At 36.9% G+C, this 18,723-nt stretch overlaps 1 protein-coding gene across 7 annotated transcripts in view; it reads left to right on the top strand.

Moving 5' to 3' along the window:
• The first annotated feature begins 621 nt into the window (after positions 1–621).
• Positions 622–18,723, top strand: part of LOC121731312 — a 160,148-nt gene continuing 142,046 nt past the window's right edge. For 5 of the 7 annotated variants that reach the window (XM_042120699.1, XM_042120697.1, XM_042120694.1 and 2 more), the window contains exons 1-11: positions 622–709; positions 2,497–2,644; positions 8,028–8,212; positions 9,214–9,332; positions 10,310–10,440; positions 12,235–12,317; positions 13,341–13,496; positions 14,258–14,388; positions 15,908–16,057; positions 17,037–17,142; positions 17,666–17,870. In XM_042120699.1, coding sequence (XP_041976633.1) covers positions 2,535–2,644; positions 8,028–8,212; positions 9,214–9,332; positions 10,310–10,440; positions 12,235–12,317; positions 13,341–13,496; positions 14,258–14,388; positions 15,908–16,057; positions 17,037–17,142; positions 17,666–17,870 — 1,376 coding nt within the window. In that variant the 5' untranslated portion in view covers positions 622–709; positions 2,497–2,534. The remainder of the gene's footprint in view (positions 710–2,496; positions 2,645–8,027; positions 8,213–9,213; positions 9,333–10,309; positions 10,441–12,234; positions 12,318–13,340; positions 13,497–14,257; positions 14,389–15,907; positions 16,058–17,036; positions 17,143–17,665; positions 17,871–18,723) is intronic. The other 2 variants (XM_042120700.1, XM_042120695.1) reach the window with 1 other exon arrangement.

Here is an 18,723-nt window from a genome sequence, read left to right as displayed (position 1 = left end):
TTTGTAAAGGCATTATCGAAAAAACTACTTTGTACTATAATTTGTTTAAAATTTTATTTTGTTTTGAATTATTTGTTGATAAATTGAACGTCAATATACGAATTCGACAGTGAGTCAACGCTAGCCTCGCTGGCGGTGGCATTTGCCATTTATAAGTAGGTAGAGACAACTTGCCTATTAAGTAAAATAGCAAATATTGCACAGATTGCCGTCCGTTTGGTATTCGTATGCATGTACATTTCATCTCTCATGTGTCCACATCTCACTCGTCTCTATAACCATAACATTGAAGCTGTGAAGTAACCGCGATATATTTTAACGCATGATAATGTTTTCGAGCTTATAGTTTGTGAGTATTAGATTTAAATATTTGTGTATAACGCTTCTGATATAAACGAGCTTATTGTGTTTACGCTTCTCAGTGTTTAATGGCTGTACAATTAAATATACAAATTAAGGACTAACGATTAAATTGCGATCATTACATTTATCGTTTAAAAATGCAGAACATAAACGCTTTGTAAAGTTTGTCGTCGGTTAAATGTATGTAGATGTTATGTGTAATATTATGTGTTTATAGATATAGTGTGTTTGCAGCATGGAGGTGTAAAACATCATTATAGACACGGCACCCAGCGCTCACAGAGTCTCAACCGTGGGCACTCGCTCTCAAGATCCGATGGCACCTGGTGACATCACGGGACCACGGGTAAGCATTTAGTTGCCGTATTTTCTGAATATTTCAGGATATTTGGTTATCAAAAATGTACGAAATTTGACTTAGGACATCGCTTAGTGACATGACACTTGCAATTGCCATATCAAACCTTGGTAAGAGTGGACAAATCGTACACTTGTAACCCCTTATTTGGATTTACACTGGTAACTCATTGTGGAAGATAATGAGTAACCAGTGTTCATTGATCCTCATCATTATTATGCCTATTTCTACTAAGTACTAAGCCATAAAAGAACTATTGAACAATTATCGTGGCCAAACATTATATTCTGGATATCATGTTTCTAAATATTTTTATTATAATATTCAATTAAATTTTTTAAAAGACCAAACATGTCGCAGGTCAATTTAGTCACTCCCTAAAGTCGCCGCCCGCGGCTGGCGCCCCGGTTTATATTCCCGTGACCTGGCTACATGTGTCAATTTTCTTCCAGAAAATATAGAGGCTAATCTCCATTCCGAGGCCATTTTTCTAAAGTTGTTCGTTCTAACATGTTTTGGGTAGACATTGGGGTTCTAACGTGCCCAAGAAAATACAGAGAGTACTTTTCTAGTAACCCTCAACTTCTAATTATTCTAGCAAAGCAAACTGTTTTTTTTACAAGATACATCCACAGTCCAATCAAAATCAAATCTTTTCTAACAATGTGAATTTTATTTCTGTAAGTATATATGGGTTGCATTAAATCTGATTCTCCGTAAATTGGTAATTTTGCCCAAAACATGCCTATTGTCCTAAGTTTAACCAAAACGTAGGCGGCACAATAGGCTTTATTAAAATATGATAATAATTTATGCTGCAAATTATTGCCATTGTATAAAGCTAAAAGTTTAGACTCTTAGCTTCATGATTATTTGTAAAATTGATTATTTCTTTCTTATATTATATTACAGAAATCTGCTACTTTTTGACCATCTGGCCAGGGAACATGTTTGTTTTTCGGACATTTTTCTATCTGTTACTTGCCTGTCAGGCAAAATAACTGACGAACGTTACGGCCAGATAAGAAATATATATTATCAATTATGTAACTAATGTTGCATAGAAAAAATATTTTTGTTTAATTTTTTTTAACGTGATAAAGCATATACCTAGCGGAATAGAGCAACAATCTCGAGCTGTCAAACAAAACCGAAATTGGTTTCATCTGTGTGTAAAAATATGTGTACGTATACACTTACACAAGCATGATTGAACATGATTTCTATGAGATTAAATTGTCAACGTGCGGCACGTGCCGACTGGACGTCAAAAATGATGGAGTGCTGCTGTCATGTATCACACGTCTCTTTTTACTCTGTACTACAGTGTTACTGATAGTGACATATCTCTTGCTCAGGCCTTTGTTTCTCTATTCCGCTAGGTATATTAACTTGTGATAAAGTAACCCCGAAAGAAAAACTGGCGTAAGCTCCCACTTTACTCACAACTTTTATTAGTCCACACTATCCATACTAATATTATAAATACGAAAGTGTGTCTTTCTGTCTCTCTGTATGTTACCTCTTCATATCCATACCGATTTTGCTGAAATTTGGTATGAGGATACTTTGAGTCCCGGAACCTTATATTAGGATACTTTTTATGCCGAAAAAATGCACGGTTCCTGCCCGATAAACTAATTTAGGCAAAAAGCAAAGGAACTACCCCGGCAAGAAGAACTGGCGTATGATCGCACATCCTCCTCCGCCTTTTTTATTATTATTGTATTTGTACACACTACACAGTTATTATTATGTATTGTAATTGTACATAGGCAGCGTAGTAACGTGCGCCGAGTGCGGTCAGCGCAGTATGGGCAACAAGTTATCTTCGTGCTCGTGCGCGCCCATCCTCCGCAAGGCGTACCGATACGAGGACAGCCCGTGGCAGAACTCCCGACGGCGAGATGGACATCTACTTAGGTATGGCATGTTAGTGAACATTGGTTATTGGCGTGATGTGAAGCGTCCATAAGTTATTTATCTTTTAAGTGTACTTGCCGTCTTTTAGCTTGTCTGTAATCTATAGAGATTACAGACACGCTAAAGACGGCAGACGTATAGCTTAAGCAACTAAACTGATGTCGATGGGTATGGAGAAGGATATCGACTTAGGTATAAAAATATTATGTTAGTGAACATTGCTTATTGGCATGGTATGAAGCATCCGTAGGTTAAGTATTTATCTTTTAAGTGTACATCTCGTCTTCTTGCCTGTCTGTAATCTTTTTGCTTAAGCAGCTTTGAAGGAGTTGGGAGCAATAGGGATAAGACACAGTACCACCCCACGCATAATCAGCGTAGACGCCATGTCACTAGGACAGGACAAAGGCAGGGCTGCAAATTACTATGGAATAGTAAAAGCCTCAGAACATCATGAGATAATCGTCTACGAGAACAGAGGGGATGACCTAAGCTTCCTCAAAAAGAATCGTGATGATCGGCCAGCAGCGTCCCAACTCAGCAATAAGGCGAACTCATCCACCGCAAGTGAACGACTCCAAGCATCACGGGAGAACAAAAAAGAGGATGAGAAAGAGAGAGATAAAAATGAAATTAAGAAGTCTCTAAACTCAACGGCCAAATTAAAAGCGTTTGTGGGCTCCATCAAAAAAGTACTTCATCGTGAAAGAATGATCGAGGATAAAAACACCCTTTCTCGGATCAAGGCTTCGTCACAAACAAATCGGCAGGCGCAATGGAGGCTTTTTTGAGGGAACCATCTACACAAACACCGGCAAATAAAAACAAAATATATAGGGCCGATCTCGGGCAAGTGCTCCCGCCAAAACTCAGACTGGCCCAGAACCCCGAAGATCATATAATAAATGCCTTCCTCGAGTTCCAGGCGATAATAAGAGCAAATAAGACCATAAAGCTCTTGACCTGCAATAAGATCATGCAGGCCTATCAGCGGAAAAATCAAAAGCTGTTAGAAGTGAGACTCGAGGATGCAAAAGCTGCCATATACGACAATGTCACCTCCACAATAATTGCCGGGGCGATGACAGGGCAGTATATGGCGGCATTAAGTGCTGACTGCGGATACGTGATTCTGGACGAGGATGAGACAAAACGCACGGGAACACTCAAATTTATCACAAAATCTGAGGATCCAATAGTGGTAATAGCGGAATGTACCAGAATAATGCTGGAAGACAGGATAGTAAGAAATGGCAGAAGTCCTATCTGGGGACCCCGAATCCAGCATGGACTGGGATATATTCGCGAAACCTATCAACTGCTCGTGAGTCAATGGGGTTCCTGGATGTGGGAAGACTACTTGGATCATTAATAACTTCAATGAGGAAACAGACGTTATAATAACAACGACAGTCGAAGCAGCCGAGGATCTAAAGCAAAGGCTATCGCTACGAACTGGCAACAAAGTTAAAGATAAAGTTCGTACCATGGCCTCTTTGCTGGTAAATGGGACAAAAGAAACCTACAAAAGATTGATAGTTGACGAGGCCCTCATGAACCATTTCGGCTCAATCGTCATGGCGAATCAGTTAACAGGCGCCAACGATGTCATCCTCATTGGAGATATTAACCAACTCCCGTTTATAGAGCGTGAAAACCTATTTAAACTTAATTACACTCGTCCAAACCTGGTAACCAGCATCACCTAGGAGTTGTCTTGGACACACAGGAGCCCAATGGATGTGGCATACGCCTTAAGCATGGTCTATAATAACATCTATTCATCGAAGGAAATTGTGCGGTCCCTTAAGCTAATGAAGTATACAGGAGCGAGAATACCTAAAACCGATCTAAATACCCTGTATCTTGTCCACACACAAGAGGAGAAAGCAGCCCTCACTAATACAGGCTATGGATCGGGAACGGATTCTCGCGTCCTCACAATCCATGAAGCTCAGGGATTAACGAGTCCCTCGGTGATCATCATACAGACCAAGTCCCGAAAGCTGGCAATCCATGACAGCGTTCCTCATGCAGTTGTAGCCATATCCCGGCACAGTAACACCTGTGTCTATTACACTGACACTGATGGAGACGCTGTGGCAAGCTTCATAAAAAGAGCCACGGAGGTGTCAACCGAACACATAAAAGATTATATATTAATATTAAGTAATATATATATATATATATATATATATATATATATATATATATATATATATATATATATATATATATATATATATATATATATATATATATATATATATTACTTAATAAAGTGTCCATGGCGTGATGGACCACAATTAATTAAAATTCATAATATTATTTCAATTATCCTTGGTGCGAAAAATCTAAATAATAAAATAACAAAAAAAGGATATGGACGAACACAATTTTATAATATAAAAAAAAACCCTCTGAGTTCTATTTCACAAGTACGATTTTAGGAGGGCGAGTGCTGTGCCTTTTATGCCATAGTGACAGAGTTTCCTGACCAATGTTTTATGTTGCACGCAGTCGAAAGCCTTTGAGAGATCGCAAAAAACTCCTAGAGCATCCTGCGACGTCTCGAAGCGAATAACGTAGGTTATTTGTCTTAAGTGTAGCTGTCGTCTTTTAACCTGTCCGTAATCTCTTTATGCTTAAGCAGCTAAACTGATATCGACCCCCCATTTGGAGATACTGCGTTTTCTGGATAAGGATATTGGATATTTTTGTATTATAAGAGTTGTTATGGGTAAATCGATGATTATATTGTATTATTGAATAAACTATTGGTATGTACCTAGTAAATAGCAGAGGCGTGGGAATGAGGAGGTGCAATATCCCACGGTGGGATATTGCACCACTACTCACGGCTTTTCTCATAATTTACATTTTTTCAAAATGAAGATCGTTATCTAAATCCAGTCTAACTTCTAAATTTATCATACAGGCTAGGGTCTGAGAAATAGCTTGTCTTCGGCAGTGATAAATAATAATACGACTATCAACGTATAGATATTTTTAGAATACGTTTAAACGGCGAAACAAAGTTCATGATCAGATTACTGATTAGATAATGGAGATATTCAGTTATTGCATCATCACATAAAAATATTTGCTACTCATTGGTAGAATAATTAATGTAGACGTGTCAAAACATAAAACAATAAATTATCATATTATGCTTGTCTAAATGGGTAATTTGTATTCAAACAAAAACTAAAAGTAAATATTTTAATTTATCTAGCAAGCAAGAGATCTACAGCATCTGTTACTACAATACGTACGTAACGTACGAAAGTATTCTTTTTCATTTGGCTAGGTTATCTGATTTTAATGGGTTCCTTAATTGACTGATAAAAAGAAGATATTATGTTCTTAATATTAGAGACAGAATTAAATTAAATTGTTCAGCTATTGGGAATTTAAATCTAAGTTAATGTAATTCAAAATGATTTAGTGGTAAAAGGGAACAAAATGTAAATAAAAAAAATACATTTTTGGACATATTTTACAAATCAAAAGATAAAATATTGAACCCTAACACTATACAACTAGCAAATTTAACCTAATTCTTGTAACAGTAACGTTTTCAGTGTTATCTGAAAAAATGATATAAATGATGATTTAATCCAAGGCCAAGTGCGAGTCGGACTCGCACAAGAAGAAGTACCGTTATAGAGCAAAAGTAGGCCAAAAATTGTGTTTTTGTATGGGAGCCTCCCTTAATTTTTTATTTTATTTAAATATTATTATTAATTATTAAAGTAAACATATATTTAAGACCTTTGCGAAAATTTCAAGTTGTCAATATTGATATCGAGCAAAAAAGGCTAAGAAAATCATGTTTGTTGTATGGGAGCCCCCCTTAAATAATAATACTATTTAATTGTTTTTAGTATTTGTTGCTATAGCGGCAAGAGATATACACAATCTGTGAAAATTTCAGAAGTCTAGCTATAGCGGTTCTTGAGATACAGCCTGGCGACAGACAGACAGACAGACAGACAACGAAGTCTTAGTAATAGGGTCCCGTTTTTAGCCTTTGGGTACGGAACCCTAAAAACAGGATTTAACACAAAACTAAAACTCCATTGCCTCTCCTATTTATTATAAAACTCGGTTATAGTTAATATTTTCAGTATAACGTTGCAATTACTTCGCACAGTGTTACAACCATTACTAAAATATGTATTGAATTTCATATGTGATGGACCCCGTACAGGAGTATGTTTCGCTTACAACGACCTCAAAATATTTGAATTATAAAGTAAATGTCCGTCATACTCTGCGTTACACTATAGTCGAAATGTCCTTTACGATTGTGTTCATTTATACATTTCTCTTGCTATAAAATGTATACATAGAGTAACGCCTCCGTGTCTAGTGGTTAGAGCGTGGCTCTCGACTCCGGAGGTCGTGGGTTCGAATCCCGCGATGGAAACATGTTATTTCCAAATTTGGTTAGGACAATGCAGGCTGATCACCTGATTGTCTGACAAGTAAGATAATCCATGCGTCGGATGGGCATGTAAAATTCGGTCCTGCGCGTGATCTCTTGCCAGTCGTGTCGGTCTTCCGTCCCACTGGGTTATGAGAGTAAAGGAATAGAGAGTGCTCTTGTGTACTGCGCCCACACTTGGGCACTATAAAACTATTCCTGCGTTTCAATTAAACTGGCCACCGTTACCGAAACCGGTGTGGGGAGTACCATTACATAGAGTTAGAATGAGGGTTAATTATAGTATCATTACACTAGAAATTACTTTATTATCTTTATTGAATAGGGAAACTGCAGCTAGTTTTTGATGATTACTTAAATTTTATAGATACTGATTTCAATAATAATATGGAAGTGTTAATATTATGTTATTAATAGCCCCCACTAAAGAAGATAAACAGGACTTATTATATTAATCTATACTATATCACTTCATACCCAAAACAATTCATTGTATTTTAGGACAAATAGTAGTTTTAATAATTTTTAAAGTGACATTATGATATAAAGAATATCTTGCAGAAATCTTGCAACAGAAAGGAACCTATATCCTACCATTTATATGCTCTGCTCTATTTTTATTCTAAATTTCATTAAAATCCTTTACAGTCTATTTAAATATCCATTTTCCATATCGTTCAAATCATAAATTTTATCTTACAGTCTGTCAAGAAAGAGTAAAAGGAAATAAATTTTCCAAACATAATCACGATCAAATGGTAGTTTTTGCGCCTTGTCTTTTCACAAAGAACGTTTGTACAGTGTACACTTTAAATATTAACGCTTTGAATATTTTTTTTGTACTTTTTTTGTGATTTAAAAAATATGTTATACTCTTTTTTGAAAAGCTATACCTCTGGATAATACGAATATTAACTTCATGGCAACTTCTAGACTTTGGGCGGAGGTATTCCACGTGTCGGCGAGCGGCGCCGGCACGGTGAAGTGGCAGCAGGTGTCTGAAGACCTGGTGCCTGTGAACATCACCTGCATCCAGGACTCCCCCGAGTGCGTGTTCCACATCACCGCCTACAACTCCCAGGTCGACAAGATCCTCGATGTTAGACTACTGCAGCCTGGTGAGTATCTGTGGCCAGGCAATTTCAAACTCATAGAACTGGCGTGCCCGGAGTATTACAGAAATTTTAAATAACACATATCCGATCCTTACTTAAAAAACATTAATGTGTGCACAAACGTTATTCAGGGTGCTAATATAACATAGCTAATTTAGGGTGTGTAAGTGTCTTTTTTTTTCACTGTGAAAGAAGCAACGCTAAAAGAGTTATTTTTATAGTGAAAGAAAATTGTTTCTATATCCACTTTTCTAACGTGCGAGCTATTTTAAAAGGACAAAATATTAATTAACTATAATATATTATATAAACAGTGTAAATATTTTTATTAATAATAACTGATTACTTGTCGGTACAAACTGCATTATCACGTTACAGATTCAAATAAATAGTAGCTCGATGGTAATTCAATTACTTCTTAGTACAATAACACAGCGGTTACGGCACCGGCCAGCGCTTTAACCCAGTTTTATATTTACATCAGATGGTACACAGATAATTAACCGAAATGCACGCCCCGACCCACTCCATATTTTTAGTTCCCAACGTAAGCAATAAAATATATTTTCAAACTAGACTGTTGCATGCGAAACCGTCTGCGAATGTGGGTTTTAAAAACATGTTCTGGAAGTCCACCCATTTTCTTTCTATTTAAGTAAATAGAAAGAAAATGGGTATTACAATGTTAACTAAAAGTTTACAAAGTAAATTTTCACTATAGATATGATATTGAATGTACTGTCACTTCTTGGTGGAAATTCATCTTCAATTAATAATTATTCACAAATAAAGTGGAATAATTGCAAGGAAAGTGTATAATTATTAATTTTCACTATGACAAGAATACGTATAATTTGAAGTTTCACGTAGTTTTCACTCGATACTGTTGTACTAGTATTAGTTGCGCCAAAAGCTTGCCCTCGCTAAAACAGATATTTGCAGCGTTTGATTTATGAAGATACCTTTGAAGATTATTAAATTAATCAATTTCATTATTTTCATAGGAACAAGGATCGGGCAGGCGTCAGAATGCTTCGTTTATTGGAAAGATCCCATGACTAACGACACCTGGGGTCTAAACTTCACTTCGCCCATCGACGCCAAGCAATTTAGAGAATGCTGCGTAAGTGCTTAAAAATACTTTTAAAGAATATGACTCAAACTTTTCACGAACATGATACGGTTGAGAAAATGTAGCCTCGTTTGAAAGTAAAGTAGGAAGCTTCATGAACGCTATATAAACGGAGCTTCAAAATTTTTATTGTGAAATCATTAATATAATTAAACTTATATTATTTACAATATAAAATATCACATTAATATAATTTTAAGTATGCATCGAGCATATTATGTTACCGAATGTGCGTAAACCAGTTAGACTGCAGATTAACAAGGTATTCTGCAGATTACCTATCTGGGTGAGTCAGTTAAAGTGCAAAAAATTTATACTATTCTCATTAAATTACATAAAATAGGATCTTGTTTGAATAAAACATATTATTTAGTCGTAAAGAATTATTTAATATAATTTTTTGGACATAAACCAAGGAATAAATTAATAAATTTTAAATAAAATGGTACTCCATTAATAAAATATAACATCGTATCAACTAGAAAAAACAAATCAAAACAACAACAGTCGTTCACAAGTTTCAGTCAAAGTTTTTAGGCCTTTACGAAGGAAGGGAATGCAAACTAACTAGGTAAAGACGTGCAAATATAATCTTTTTATTTAAAAATCTCACACTTTATCGGATGGTATCAGGGAATCTGCAGATTACCAAGGTAGTGTGCATTTTAAAGTATACTGTATTCTAACGGTAACACAATATGTTCAACGAGGACAATCGAGCAAGTAACTTAACGGAAACTCTTTTGTGGAAAAAAAAATCACATTTTTATATTTAGAATGAATCTAAAAAAATATAACACTCGATTCAAAATGTTTTTTTTAAATTAAGAATAGATTTAAAGTTGGCGACTTTCCGTTCGGTTCAGCACTTGCTAGTTTGACCTCTTTTCATTCGCACCATCAAAGAGGAACTGCAAACTGCCGTCGATAAAACTGTTAACATCATGCCGGCCATTTTATGATTTTAGTCACCATCATTCAAATTCTCACGTAAGGCTTCGTCGAGCTACAGCCTGAAGCTGGAACCGCCGGGCAGCAAGCAGAAGTTCAAGACCAAAAGGAAACCCGTCTCCACGCCGGCCAGCCCCAATAGATCAAGGTAAAATTGATGAATATAATTTCAGTATCGAAGGATGTAAGACCCGAAATATTGATGTACGGTCTACTCTGCTAGATGGAATTAATATTTTGAAAAAAAAAAGGTTAGCTATCCTCACGTTGGGCCATTAACTATGTTTTTTTATGAAATAAGAGTGCAAACGAGCAAACGGGTCACCTGATGGAAAGCAACTTCCGTCGCCCATGGATTATAGGGTAGGGGAGGTAAGGAAAGGAATAGGGAAGGGTTGAGGCCCAATTGGCCTCCGGTAAACTCACTCACTCGGCGAAACACAGCGCAAGCGCTGTTTCACGCCGGTTTTCTGTGAGTATTTCCCGGTCGAGCCGGCTCATTTGTGCCGAAGCATGACTCTACCACGTAAAAACGTTTATCACAATTATTGCTAAGCCGTCTATAGCTTGTAAAATTGACATCGCTCATAGGCATATTAGAGGTGTAGACTATAGACGAATATATGATATTATCCTTGCTAGAGTGTAAAGTCACGATAATTACTCTGAAATGGTGTATAAGCTATACACCATGTGTAAATCTTTACACTACATGTGTAAAGCTTTATATTTTCCTAAATGTTATTTGTTTAATAATAATCAGTTAATTGTAAAAAATACCTCATTACTTTTATAAACATTTAACACGCTCACCCTTTAAAATATAAGGCTCTTTGTAGGCAATATAGTGAATGTACAAACAAAAAATACGAGCATGGTTTAACAGAGGTGTGCCTTATCTTTGTGGAGTATTTTCCAGATTTTTAGTATGCAGCAATCTGCCTCATGAATATCGAAACTAACGGCTTCTAAAAGGAATATTTATGTACACTTTAGGACATGAACTTATTTTGTAAATGTTAAATGCCAGAGAGTAGAATTAGAGAATAGAAGGCAGTGGGTCAAAATAAAATAGCTTTTGTTTTGAGCAACAGGTCTTCTTGACAAGACAGCAAGAGTATATGTACTTTCAACTTTACGGAAACCATGTTGCTTGATCATCTAACTATACCAGCGATTCCCAAAGTTGGCGATAACGCCCCCTGTGGGCGCTGAAGGCCTTTGGGTGTAGAACCCAAAAAAAAAAACGGAGGCGTTGTGTAGAGGCTTTAATTCAAAAGTAGGTGAAACAAAGGGGGCGCCAAATTTTTTTTCTCAAAGTGGGCGGTAGACAAAATAAGTTTTGGAACCCCTATACGAAAATGCGAAAATGTCTACCAGGTAGGTACTATGTCTGTTACCTCTTCACCGTGAAACCCCTTACCTGATTTTGTTAAAATTCGATAAGGGGAAACTTCGAGTCCTGGGATAAGAGATTGGATACTTATATATTATCCAGGAAAACGAGCGGTTCCGACACGAAAAACGAGTATTTGAGAATTGCGGGCATCAACTAGTTTTGTACATATTTTTTGCCTCTATTAGCTGTATCTTATGCTAATAGAAATTGACGACAAGAGGACAAGAATCATAATTATATCCATATCTTGTCTCTTAATCATACACTAGCTATTTGACCGAGCTTTGCTCGGTATTCGATAAAACACGAATAAAATGACATTTCCTTAAAATGATTCCTAGCTAGATCGATTTATCGCCCCCGAAACCCCCTATATACTAAATTTCATGAAAATCGTTGGATCCGATTCCGAGATTCCAATTATATATAATAATATTAATTATAAATATTATACATATATAAAAGAATTGCTCGTTTAAAGATATAAGATATTTATACTTTTGTGCCTTTTTGTCTCTTATGCTAACCTCTAATATTTTACAGCCTGACGTATGGCCGCGAACCTCAGTGCACCTGCATGACTCAAGAACAGTATTCTCGACTCAGAGCTCAAGATCCTAGATACCGTAAGTTTTCCTATTTATATAAACAACAAACTACAACTTGGGCACTTCTTTAAGTTGAGAGTTTAGACTAAATTTTCTTAGTTTCACAGTGTTACATCGTAAAAAGGTGTAAGAAAGGCAATAGTAACTGTTACGTAACTTGGAAAACATTTGTAGCCTTTAATACTCGCAATTACGAATGACGAGTATTAAAGGCTCGACTCCCGAAAGACAACGTTTTGACTTCCGAACAGGGAGTCAAAAAAAAATCTTAATTTGTAAATCTTATTATGAATTTTCCAATATAGTGTATACCATCGAAGAAATTGATTCATAGACAGACGGCGGGCCTACGTTATTTGGTAAAATTAATAATATTATGTCATTTTTTCACCGTACTTGTTTTCTGTCAGCTGGGTTTGAAATAACGCGACCTAATTACCAGGTCCGCCATCTGCCTATGAATCTAATTTACTAATTACTATCAAGAACAACTTGTAATACGCTACACCATAGATTTAAATTATGCGCTACATAGCCTAATAATACAGTAATGAAAATAATGTGACATAATATATTATATGAATACAATTAAGGCGACGCCTTGATAATTTGGCTGTAGCGATATCGATTTTTCTCAGCAATGACTAAAGCTAAGAAATTAAAGTTCATTGTCAGTATTCATCATGTCTTTGTCTTTGAATTACCCATAGCATAACACGATTGGTCAACTTTTATAACACAGAATAATCAATCAAAAAGACCTCTCTAAAAAAAGGATTCCTATTTTGCCAACATTTTAATTTGCTCATACTTTAGCTTAAAAGAAATATATTTATGGTTTTGAAATTACGCGACAAAAACCATTTTGTCGCTTACGCCCTTTCCATTTCTTGCTGTTCCATTTCTTGTTTTCTACTCGTATAAGAGGCCGGCCCGGCCTCTTATAGAAAACAAGAACTTATAAACAAGCAATCTAAAACATATCCAACATGTTTTTTTACTTTAATGCGGCGTCACCTTAAAACTCATTTCCCTTGGAAGGTTCTTCAACTCTTCCGAGGACGACTAACCGTGCCATCGAGACGGAGGGCCAGGCGCCGGCCGCGGGGCGCTCGGACAAGGTCGCTGCTGCCACCTCCTCCACCTCGCTCTACGACAATGTCGCCAACTCGCAGGCTAACCAGGCACCGCCGAAACGTAAGTTCTGGCAGAAATATCAAGTAAACACTCAGGAGTAAACACTGAAAGTTATTCTAGAGGAAGGAAGTTATGTAAACGAACTTACCTAAAGTGAAGTTTAATCAGAATTTTTCAGAATAGTACATATGAAAGACTTAATTCCCTACCAAGCACAAACATCCATGATCCAGCATGCAGGTAGTGCTTATCTTGAAGCACAATCGGAAGAACAAGCGGAATAAAAACCTCGTTACTCCTTAGCAACTAATGAAACTATGAGGTCGTGGAAAAAACTCGTGTTAGGTTAGAACAAAATTTAATGTTAACTTTATTTCGTGAGATTTCGTGAGATACATCTTTCAGATGTATCTCACGAAATCTTAGTTGAACTTGAAATTCAGGTAGGTTTACCATTTCTTAAAACAAGACAGTCTTGATTAATTACATCATTTTGCGTCTAGGCAATGGCTGCAAGTATTTATATAAACTTTGTATGCAGTATTCAAAACTATTTAGCTGATGTTGTTATTTCTAGGATATGGTACTTTTTAGTTAATTGTAGTCTTTGAATCACGAGTAAAACTTGGTCTCTCCGGTTTAGCATTATAAGTCCATCTTGTATTGATGATAAATGACCCGCCACCCGCCTTTGTGCAATAAAAGTCAATTTAGACGCAACGCGGTCTGAATTGACCCTTTCGTGCAAAAAGTTTTAAATAAATAAAATAAAATAAATGATAATAATTCTTCTAATAAGTAATTCATCTCTACCATTCCAGCTGCTGCTCGTCAGACCGACACGCAGGCTCCGTCGCGCACCACCAAGTCGCAGGAGACGTCCACCATGACCACCAACACCTCTACTGCTCCCAAAACTGTCACCGCCTCGGTCGGCACTCATGGCACCAATGTAAGTAAAGTAACCAAAGCTTTTAGAAATAATAATTATTAATAATGTAATTATGTTTGTGTTATGTGTAACACAAAACTAATCTCATAGATATACATAACATTATAAAATAAACTTATACAGTGTGTAACAAAAATAAGTGATAATACTTTAGGGTGTGTAAGTATTCCTTGTAGAGAGTTCACTGTGAAAGTAGCAGCGCTGAAAGACCAAAATGTTTTTTAACTTTTGTATGGGCAAGGGCCCGAGCGTCACGAGTTTCCCCATACAAAAGTGAAAAAAAAAATTGGTCTTTCAGCGCTGCTACTTTCACAGTGAACTCCCTACAAGGAACATGTACACACCCTAAAGTATTATCACTTATTTTTGTTACACACTGTATACATAAATAATAATAAAGATGTGAGTGGAAGAACCAAGTAAGAAATGTCAATGAAAATGCCGTTTTTGTAGGGCTTTAGGACCGAAAAAATTATTTGAAAAAAAAAACTGTGGGTTTTATGTGAAAGGTGATGAATTAGAAAAGTTACAAGATTTGTTTCAAATAGAAGGGGAAAAATTAGTAATTGTTCGTATGTTATAAAATGTTCCTTATTGTGTTCTTCCACTCACGTCTTCTTTATTATTAGTATTGACTATTATTATAGACCACTGTACTCACTTGCCATCAACATGAGATAATCTTATTTTGGTGTAAGATTAATATCTTACAGTGAAATGGTCATAAAAGAGTCGATTTCAGTCACACCTACTTAAATTATTACAGTCGTCAATATCTTGGTAATTAGTGTCTCCTCAACTGAACCTAAGTGAGAAATATTGTAAGAGGTATATTCCATAATATAGCTCTGATCAAAAAAAGATTAGGCTGTAGATTATCTTGAAACAAAATCATCATTACATAATGTAAATTAAAGTTGCTTTTCTATGTATTTATGGTGCAAAACTGGAATTGATTATGTTTTTTTTAAAAGATAAAGTAATTCAAAAGAATTTTAGTTATAAATAATTAGTATAGTTTATAAATAAAGTTTATAAGCATACAAGAGAAATACTGAAAAAGTTATTTTGGTACTAACATTCCACCCATGCGAAGCCATGTACTAGGCCTTTACATCCGTTGTGGATGATTTATACAGTATTTTTCAAAGCGAAGTAACCACTCCTCAAATACTGTAGTGCCTGGGACAAGATTTTTAAATGTCCGTATGGTTGCCCAAGCGCATACGGCATTCTCGCATCATAGTCGGCCTAGTCCAGAGGAAAGAATACGTCTGGGACCAACTATGTGCGGGTTTCCTCACGATGTTTTCCTTCACCGTACGAGTGTCCGTATTATGTACTTGAGATCAGAAAATATCTTATAGGTACACGCCTCCTCCCGGGTTCGAACCTGCACCCTCTAGGAGTGCGAACCGAAGGTCTGCCCATTAGGCCACGGACGCTCCTTTGTTGTTAGTACTACAGATAACATAAACTAGCTACGTTACAGACGCTCAATCATCAGATTATATTCCAGACAAACGAGGAGCAGTCAAACCAGCACCAGGAGCACAAGTCTGAGGGTGTGCAGGCCGGCGGCACCCTCACCTCCAAGTCCTCATCCACTTCTACACGCAAGGACCACGTCCACAACAAGAGCGTGGACTATGGGGATGGGAATGATTCTGTAAGTGATATTGGAGTAATCTATACTAATAATATTATAACGCGGAAGAGTTTGTTTATTTGTTTGTTTGTTTGAACGTGCTAATCTCAGGAACTAGTGGTCCGATTTGAAAAATTATTTCAGTGTTAGATGCATTTGTCGAGAAAGGCTATAGGTTATATTTTATCACGCTAAGACAAAAAAGAGCGAAGAAATAGAGGAAAATGTGGAAAAAACAGGGGAAATTATTTGAAAAGGCTTATCTCACGAACTACTGGAGTGTGGAATTTTTCTGTTATTTGGTATAGATAAGAAGTAGACCACGTGAAGGATCATAGGCTATTTTGTGGACTAATTTGTCTGTGAAATATCTAATTTATGCGGGCAAAGGCGCGTGGAACGTCTATAACCTATATTTATATTCGTATTCTATAAATAAACGAAGCGCAGCTCAACCAGCAGTAACACCATAAGTCTGAAGGTGTCTACTATACTGGCAACTGGAACTGGCACTTTCATTTAGAAGTCCTACGGAGGCTACGGCGATAGGAATGATTCTGCAAGTGAATATTGAAGTAATTTTCGAAAGACAAACGAAGTGCAGCTGAACTAGCTCACACAAATGATTCTGAGAGTAATGATGTAAGAGAAATATGATGTGAAAATTTTGAACGCTATCAAATACCGAAGAACATAATATTTTGTTTCACATAACTACTACTTAATAATATAATATTTTTAGAAGAATAGCAATGGTGCTTAGATGGTAGATTACCCCGTAGGATTACAGGAAATATTAACAGTTTTATTTATGTGTAAAGGAGATATAAGTAAAGCTCCAGTACTATAGAAACTAATAAAACACAAGAATCGATTTTCGTGTTGGTTTTAAAAGCAAGGCTGAACGTTCCTTTTCGCCCAATCATAACATAACAGCTAATCTATCTGTCTTTCTAATGAAAAGTAATATAAAATTCAATTGTGCTTTATTTTCTTCCAGTCTCGCGAATCGGACAGACACACAATGCACAACCACAACGTCATCAACAACAACACCTCCGGCTCACGTCGCACCAAGTCCAAGAGCACTGAAGACATGAATATGGGTAATTATTATCAGTTTTTTTCAACAATAATACTGTATTTATTATGCACTATGATTGAGGATTCTCTTAGGGTTAAAAGCACACAATCTGATGTTAAACGTTTATTCACATGTTTATACTAAGAAAATACTAACTACTATAATTTCTAATCCTTTGGTAAAATGTTACGGTACGGTAAAATTTTGATATAAATTTTCTTTAAAAAAAGAAAGAACGATGTAATATTCAATCAAGGATTAACTTGGACACTGACTATCGCAAGAATACTGTCAAAGACCCCTTAATATTAGGCTTAACTATGTCTCTACGCTTTATGTGAGGACAATCTAGAATCTATAGAATCCTTCTTATATTCTGTTCACCGTCTATTCAGACACTTTCACGTACTTAAAATGTAACCTTATAGCTTATAACACCCTTCTTTTTGCGTTGGGGGTTAAAAATATCGTTCTATTTATTGTTTCTAGCCGTGTATACAATTGTAGAGTTTCATAACATTTACTCAATCATTTTTCCATTTCAGACTCAACTACCCTGAAACGCATGTTGAAACCGATGCCGTCAACGGAGAGTCCGGTGACGTCACCGGAGATGGGCCGGCGTCGGTACGGCGGCACCGCGCCCTGCCCGTCGTCGTGCACGCACCACCGCCACCACCCGCATCATGGTCACTACGCCCACGTCGTCAACAACAATCGGCAGGGCTCACAGCGATACCCGAGTGCCAGGTATGGCCATAATTTCGTGCCGAATGGTAAATTAAGAGTTCCCTCTATTTTTAAAAGTACCATTAACATGATAGTGCGTGCTCTGCTGTCGCCGCCCGCATCGTGGTCACTACGCTCACGTCGTCAACAACAATCGGCAGGGCTTGAAGCGATACCTGAGCGCCAGATAAGAGTCTAATTCTATCTTTTGCATTACCGCTACCATCCGCTTGTTCCGCCGTTGAACATGCTAGGAAGGGGCAACAAAATCCGCCTAGTATGGGTCCCGGACTACAGTAACGTCCCTGGCAACGGAACCACAGACAAACTGGCTAGGCTTGAGGCTGAAGTCACATAATATATGGCCCAGAACCGGTCTGCGGAATATCTCCCAGTACTACAAAGCAAGTGCGATCGAGGAATGGGTTTGCGAACTAAGCAGAAAGCAATGGGTTAAGACCTCTGGCCTTGAATACTCCAAGGCAGTAATTCCTGGCTTTAACAAGAAACTGTCAGAAATAGTGCTCACCATGGCCTGGGTAGGAATCAATTAAGAATCCTTACTGGGCAGGTGGGCACTGCAAGCTCAATAAGTACCTTAACAGAATAGGTGTTAGTAGCACCTTGGTTGCTACGAATACTCATCCACAGAGGAAATTCGTGGCACAAATTCGGTCGTGATCAGCTGATGGATGGGCTTTAATATAACTCGACCAAAGGGGTATGAAGATTTTGGCCAACCTACTTTCGCGAAATGTGTTTTTTCGCGTTCACGAATATTTTTTTCAAAAATGGATAGCTAACATCAATAATACAAACAAAAAAATAATCTTAATATCATCAAAATAAGATATTGCAACTTTGGTAGCTCATA

Source organism: Aricia agestis, chromosome 10 (assembly GCF_905147365.1).
Source record: "Aricia agestis chromosome 10, ilAriAges1.1, whole genome shotgun sequence".
Taxonomy (NCBI): Eukaryota; Metazoa; Arthropoda; class Insecta; order Lepidoptera; family Lycaenidae; genus Aricia; species Aricia agestis.
The sequence above is the reverse complement of the archived record's forward strand: the minus strand, read 5'-3'. Positions and strand labels throughout refer to the sequence as shown.